Source organism: Ipomoea nil, unplaced genomic scaffold (assembly GCF_001879475.1).
Source record: "Ipomoea nil cultivar Tokyo-kokei standard unplaced genomic scaffold, Asagao_1.1 scaffold3043, whole genome shotgun sequence".
In the NCBI taxonomy this organism is placed as follows: Eukaryota; Viridiplantae; Streptophyta; class Magnoliopsida; order Solanales; family Convolvulaceae; genus Ipomoea; species Ipomoea nil.
This window is the reverse complement of record NW_017619471.1, coordinates 2,044,153-2,051,868: the sequence shown is the minus strand read 5'-3', so window position 1 is coordinate 2,051,868 and position 7,716 is coordinate 2,044,153. Positions and strand designations below refer to the sequence as shown.

The window sequence follows — 7,716 nt, the reverse complement described above, 5'->3', positions numbered from 1 at the left end:
CAAAATAATACGTATAAAATAACTGGGTATTACAGATATGCTTATAGGAATTTTGACAGATGTTTTTCCATCAATCCCAAATTTTCGGATTAAATCCTTGGTATATTTGGCTTGACTTATGAAAATTCCATCTGAGCATTGCTTTACTTTCAATCTCAGAAAATAGTTTAGTTCTCTCATCATGCTCATTTCAAATTTACCTTGCCTAAGGTTTGAGAACTTCTCACATAAGATAGGGTTCGTGCTCCCGAAGATGATGTCATCAACGTAGATTTGTACTAGAAGAATATGGTCATCATCTATTATACGAAAGAGTGTCTTGTCTACAGCTCCTTTCGTGAAACCACAATTAATAAGAAAGTGTGAGAGTGTATCATACCAAGCTCGTAGAGCTTGTTTTAATCCATAAAGAGCCTTTTTGAGATGATAGACTTTTTCATGTTCATTGTTAACCGCGAAACCAGGCGGTTGCTCAACATATACTTCTTCTTCAAGAAGCCCATTTAAGAATGCACTTTTGACATCCATTTGATAGATTTTGAAGTTTTTGTAAGCTGCAAAGGCTAGGAATATTCGCATGGCTTCAAGTCTAGCTACGGAGGCGAAGGTTTCATCAAAATCGATTCCTTCTTCTTGACAATACCCTTAGCTACAAGACGAGTTTTGTTCCTAACAATGAGCCCATCTTCACTCATTTTGTTTCTAAAAACCCATTTAGTTCCAATAACATTCTGATGTGTTGGTCTCGACACAAGTTCCCATACATCATTTCGTTCAAACTGATGAAGCTCTTCTTGCATGGCTATTACCCAGTCAGGATCACTTAAGGCTTCTTCTATGGACTTGGGTTCCATTTGTGATAAGAAGCATGCCATCATGTTTTCGTGCAAAGAGGCTCTTATTCGTACACCTTCTTGAACATTTCCAATCACTTGATCTGGAGGGTGATCTCTTAACCATCTAAGATCGGGTTCAAGAATATTTTGCTGATTTTGTGCATCTATTTCAGGAATATAAGGGAGCTGAACGTAGATCATAGGTTCGGATGGTGCTTGAACATCAGGAGTGACTTGTTGTACGTTGCCATTTTCTTGTGTTGTAGTTTCGGGCTCAGAGATCTTCAACTGATATTTCGTGTAGGAAGTTAATATATCTTCTTCATCATCTGAAACCTCTTCTTCATTTGATTGAGGGTTTTGACGTGGATTACTTGATGATTCAGTACCTGCTGGATTTTTCTCGGATAGTTCATCAAATTTGACATGAATAGATTCCTCAATTACCATCGTTCGTTTATTTAGGACTCTAAAGGCCTTGCTTACTGAGGAATAACCCATGAACAATCCTTCGTCTGCTCTTTCGTCAAAGGCTCTCAAATGATTCTTTCCATAGTTGTGAATAAAGCACCTGCAACCAAAGACATGAAAATAGCCAATACTTGGTACTTTACCTTTCCATAGTTCATATGGAGTTTTGTTGTAGGATTTGTTGATTAAGGACCTGTTTTGTGTATAGCATGCTGTGTTTATGGCTTCGGCCCAGAATCGCTTTGGTAAGCCTGAATGTGCGATCATAGTTCGTGCTGCTTCCTTCAGGGTTCTGTTTCTCCTTTCGGCTACTCCGTTTTGTTGAGGAGTTCGTGCTGCCGAGAGTTGATGAAAGATTCTATTCTATGCATAGAATTCTTTTATGCTCTTGTTTAAAAATTGAGTTCCTTGATTTGATCTTATCCGAATGATTTTGACTTCTTTTTCTTTCTGAAGTTGCCTCAAGAGATTTGGGAGAATGACTTCTGTTTCGTTCTTTTTCTTCAAGAAAAGCACCCAATATATCTCGTGTGATCATCTACTATGACGACAGTATACTTTCTTCCACTTAGACTTGCGGGATCAACTGGTCCGAAGAGATCCATGCGTAGAAGACTTAATGAACGAGAGTTTGCATCCACATTTTTGGACTTGAAGGATGATTTGATTTGTTTTCCCTTTTGACACGCTTCACAAATTTCGTCTTTTATGTAGGATGCTTCAGGTAGTCCTCTCACAAGATTTTTCTTTGCAAGTTTGTTGATTGTTTTCTGATTTAGATGACTCAACTTGTTGTGCCATTCTTGACTGAGATCTGCATTGCTTTTAGCTACAAAACAAACGTTAGCATTAGAAGAATTCCACGAGATTACGTACAGGTTTTTCTTTCGTTGACCAGTTAATGCGGTTTTGCCGTCCTTCGTGTTCACGATTTTGCACTCGTTTTTGGAGAATTCGACTTTGTAGCCTTTGTCGCAAAATTGGCTTGTGCTTAGGAGATTGAACTTTAGTCCATCAATATATGATACATCTTGTATGGTTATTCCCTGTTTGATGATGTCTCCTTTTCCACGAGTCTTGCCACTATTTTCTCCTCCAAATATGACTTTAGGTCCATCTACTTCTTTGAAGTTGCTCAACATTGTTCTGTCACCAGTCATATGTCTTGAGCATCAACTATCGACATACCATATGACTTGTTTGTCCTGCAACAAAGATTATATGTTTTTAGGTAACCCTTGAGCTTCGGGTCCTTGAGGGTTAGAGGTCAACTTTGGAACCCACATCAACCTAGAGCATCCACGACTCATCCTTGGTCCTCTATATCCATTAGATGTGCGGTAATCATAGTGGATTTTGGAAAAGGTTCTAGCATTATATCTCTCGTGAAAATATTCTTGAGGAGGATTTTCATAATACTTGAGATGATTGGTTTGTTTACGCAGATGAATTTTCTGAAGTTCAGCTTTAGAAAGAGGTTCTGGATAATCAAACCAATCTTCCTCTGATGGCCCAGTCCATCCATTGCCATAAATAGATCTTTTGAAGGATCTTTCAGTTTGTCTGACTCGTCCATTTCTCGGGGTTCCTTGGTCAGGATTCTTTCGTGTTGATTTAGGACGATATTGCCTCTGGTCAACATTCGGCCTATTCCTTGATTGAATATTCTTATAAGGCTGACCTTTCTTATGGTTTAGATTTTGTCTATTGCCATTTGGTCCATTCCTTTTGACATATTGTTGTCTAGGATTGCCTTTGTAAGATTTTTCATTTCGAGGATCCACAATTCGTTGTACAGCCTTTCCTTTCGGTAGGATTGTTGATTGTGGTGTGGCATCATTATTAACTTTCTTCATTGGCTCAGACACCTGGGTTGGACCTTGAACAAATGCAGCTTGAAAGCTTTCGTGAGAATAAGCATTCGTGGATTTGTTCAAACTGACTTGTGAAGAGGAGCTGGGGTCAAAACCAATTCCTGTTCTTTCCCCGGGTAGTCTAGATTCATTCATCATTCGGTCCATTAAATTGGACGAATTATTGAATTTATCCAAGACTTCAAGCAGTTCTTGCTCTCTCTTTTCTCTTGCTGTGCACTGCTCCTTTAGAGCGAGAACATTTTTCTCAAGTTGCTCTTTAGCAATGGTAAGAATTATGTTCTCAACTCGAACTTGCCTTAGCGCATTGTAGCTAATCATGAGCCGAGAGTTCTCCTCCTTAAGCTTGGAGTATGTGCTTTTGATCACTTTGAACCTCCTCATCATTTCGGTAACAGATTCATTGGAAGTTTGACTCCCCACAGAACTAGACTCTTCTGAATAACAAGAAGATGATTGAGAATTTACCTCATCCTCGTCAGCCATAAGGCATAGATCTTCTGATTCTTGGCTGAACAGGCATAACAGTCTTTTTTCTTCTTCAGTGCTTTCGTCGTCTGAACTCGAGCTTGAGGAACTGCTTTCGGTCTCAACAGTGTCAGGAGTTTCGTTCACTACCATAGCCTTTCTTCTTCTTTCGCTTTTGGAGCTTGATGATTCCGGCTTGTCATTTCTTTTGTATTTTTCTCCAGTCTCCTTGGATGGACTTTTGGTAGTGTTGCTGTCTTGATGTTTGCTTACTATTGGGTGAGGACAGTTGGCCTTGAAGTGTCCTGGTTTCCGACAGTTGTAGCACAGCAATTGCGAGTCTGAAGTTTCTAGCTTTGAGGTTTGAGGTGAACTTTCGTATTGCTTTCGGTGGCCCGAACGATGTGAGTCTTGAAAGTTGTTCTTCCTCATGAACCTCTTCATCTTCCTAACAAATAGGGCATACTGTTCATCAGATAGAAATTCACAAGAGTTAGATTTTGACCTGTTAGATGTTGTTGATTGTTGGTTGGCCACGAGAGATACATTTCTCGTTTCTGATTCTTCGACATCTTTCGGTTCATGTTCAAACTCGTACGCCTTAAGATCACTGAAGATCTTGGCTGTGCTAGTCGTTTTCATGTCTCGGTTGTCTCTCATTGCAATGACCTTCATTTCCCAAGACTTTGGCAGACCACGAAGAATCTTCAAATTCTTTTCTTTTTTCAGTCAGTTCCTTCCCGAGATCTGACAGATCTCCCATGAGTCTGGTGAACCTCAGTTCCATGTCCATGATCATTTGATTTGGCAACATTTTGAAGTCTTCAAACTTCTTCATAGCCATAGTCAGTTTGTTGTCTTTCTCCTGTTCATCACCTTCTCCTAGATTCATCAGAACGTTCCATATTTCCATGGCATTCTTGCATTTTGGGACTCTGGGAACAAGGAATCGTCAAGGGAGTTGTAGAGGATGTTTCGTGCTACATTGTCCAGATTTGCCCTTGTCTTTTCTTCCGAGTTATATTGATCTTTTGGCTTCGGTATCATCTGCTCAGCACCGGCTCCTTTAAGCTGCGGCTTGTGTGTTTGCCATCATGACTGTGATTGGTCCAGTTGTTATGACGTCCCACATCTCGTCATGTATAGTGTAGAGGAGGGCCTGCATTCTTATCTTCTAGTCATCAAATTTAGAGAGGCTAAAAGCAAGCTGCTTAGAGCGGTTAGCATGATCCTTTTCCATTTTGCAAAAAAAAAATAAAAAATTGTGCAAAGCTGAAAATATGCAAGGTTTCAGAGATTTGATAAGGGATCTACCATGCAGTAACTGCAAAGCCTTTACCGTTCAAGGTATTTAGCTCTGATACCACTTGTTGGTCCCGATAGAGTTGTAGCGAGAGTCTAGAGGTGGGGGGGGGGGGGGGGGGTGAATAGACTCTTTTCGTGTTTTGCCCTAAAAACAACCTTTCGGTGTTTTGGCCCAGCGAAAATGTTAAATTCGTTTACTTGCTTTGCACGGATTGTCGTTGTTAAGGAAAATTTCGTGAGAGATGATGATATGATGTAGGAAATAAATAAAGTAAATGGGAAGATAAGGAGACGAGAGTTTTTATAGTGGTTCGGCCAACTTTGCCTACTCCACTCTTCTTCCACAACTTATGGAAGGATTGCACTATCACTCGTTAATACAATTACACAAAGACTTCCTTGATCACTAAGCCGGACAGCCTTCGTAGGTTTTTCAACTCCGCGAGTTTACTCCGCCTCTATCAACGTCTTCTTCAGAGTTGAGGTTGGTAGAAAAAGATTTTTGATTTCTCCAACGTGATGAAGTCTTGACTGATGAGGAATGATTGCTTCGTACAAGTTGCAAGACTTCTTTAAGGTGTAAGATGAGTATCAATGAGCTTCTTCAAATATCTTTGCACCTTAACACTGGTTCACAAAAGCTTGAGAGAACTGAGAGCGTATAAGAGCTTTTGCTTATAGATAGATCGAGTGATAAGAACTAGCACCTTCTTAGTTGGTGAAGGTGGGTTTATATAGGTGAGGAAAAATTCATCCGTTGGAAGGAGATGAATTTTTAAACCTATTGTCCACTGGGTAAGGACCGGGGAGCTTCCCGCATTAAATGCTCCATTAATGAGGTTGTACCTTGTAGCCATTGATGGCATGGAGAGACTTAGGGTTTTGTCCTTTAGCTTTAGGAAATAGTACATCTTCATTTAATGCTCCTTGGTATGCGTGTCCCACAAGTTGAGGTCCTTTTGTTCCTAGGATGTTATCAAGTCAGACAGTGGAGACATTCTTCTTGCTATTGATGAGAAGGATTGTCATCAATAAGACTGTCCTTTCATGCTCAGTGACAACTCCTGGTTAACTCTCGTTGCAATTGCGTCACGCTTCGTGTCTTCTTTCGTCTTGATAACCCTAACAACTAAGCATAACTCGTCTTCGTGTGTTTGACTAGCTTAACACGAATTACATGTGTGTTATGGCAACTTTCGTCTAGGATGAAAGCGGCGATTGAAAATAATATCGGTTAGGGGTCTACTTTCTAGGTTAAATTGGTATCATCAAAATCCAAATACAAGTGTTCGTAACAAAATCCATTCCGTGCATCGCACGAGTGCAAATACTAGTTGGAGAAAATGAAAAAAAGGGTGTGATGGAGTAAGGCGGAAGAGGATTTACCGTTGACCTCCTAATCAGCGTAAACTTATTGTTAACCTGTTAAAAATGTCAATTGCACTTTTTTTAAGATTTATAGATCAATTTGAAAGTTATTCGAATTCAATGACCTATTTGTACCGTTTCCCCAAAAAAATTTTAAAAATCCAGTTAAGATCCTACATATTGACTTCATACATCAATTCCCAGGCTCGCGTGGAAGGTTCATTGTTCATTTTTGCAAGCATATTTGCTGGCGAGGCAAAGAGTGTCGGAGTGAACAAGCGGTATTGGTCTACAATTAAGAATTTTGTAATTAGGAGTTTGGATTTACTTCATCATCATTATTATTATTATTAAAAAATCAAATGGTCTTTTTTGGTTCGATTCACGTGACATATAAACACATTTATGTTGTAATGTTGTTTGTGCCCGTTGGTCATTAGCTCCTAAACCGTGAACTCGCAAACAATAGAATGGACATGAAATTGATAGTGTAGAGAACAGAGAAAAATAGAGATAGAGAAAAAAGAAGAGAGTTTTTCATTAACCAACCAAAAGTCACCCCTTCATGTCAACAACCCATGTATATATATATATATACAAAGATAATAATGATACAATAATGATAAAGCCGTTACATTTGTTACACACAATAATGTCCACTAAATATATATTTATAACAATCCCCCTTGGACATTATTTAGCCCCAATCTTCCCTCGTTAAAAACTTGCTAGGAAAACCCTGTGGGAAAAACCTAAACAAGAAAAGAGTACAAGGTATACCGATAGTATATTTAATTACATTCATGCCTCGTTAAAAACTTCACTAGGAAAACCACGTCGGAAAAACCTAGTTGAAGAAAATAGTACATGATATTTGCAGAATCATATATGGTACGAGTTGCCTCATTAAAAACCTTAACTTAATAAAATCTCGTGGGAAAACTTAGTTAAGGGTAAAAGAGTACAACCATAAGCCTTCAGGGCATAATCTTCAGGATTTCGGGGTTCGTCTATTTAAGTATTTATATATTTGCGACACCCCAATTAATATATCATACTCGTGCCTCGTTAAAAACCACACTAGAAAAACCCATTGGGAAAAACCTAGTGAGGAAAAGAGTACATGGTATGTATATGCTACAAAAATTATAATCATTAGTCCTTTTAAGACCCAATCTACAGGATTGATTCGAGTGAATTATGAATATACACGCTGCAAAAAGTGCAACTATTAGTCCTTTTAAGACCCAATCTATAGGATTGATCAACCTACAAGATGACTCGAGTGAATGTACTTCTCGTCTCCCCCTGAAGATAATGATCTTCAAATTCTAAATTGTTTAAAGTAAAATCATTGTTTCAAAAGAGAAGGGACATGGTACAATCTTCAGGAT

General features: G+C 38.9%; 1 protein-coding gene across 1 annotated transcript; it reads right to left on the bottom strand.

Moving 5' to 3' along the window:
- Nucleotides 1-2,463: 2,463 nt before the first annotated feature.
- Nucleotides 2,464-4,324, bottom strand: LOC109163800 (suppressor protein SRP40-like). Its single transcript, XM_019312505.1, has 2 exons — nucleotides 3,402-4,324; nucleotides 2,464-2,512 (listed from the first exon to the last, which is right to left on the bottom strand). Exons 1-2 carry the CDS (start codon nucleotides 4,322-4,324, stop codon nucleotides 2,464-2,466), a joined length of 972 nt encoding a protein of 323 aa, XP_019168050.1.
- Nucleotides 4,325-7,716: the final 3,392 nt, after the last annotated feature.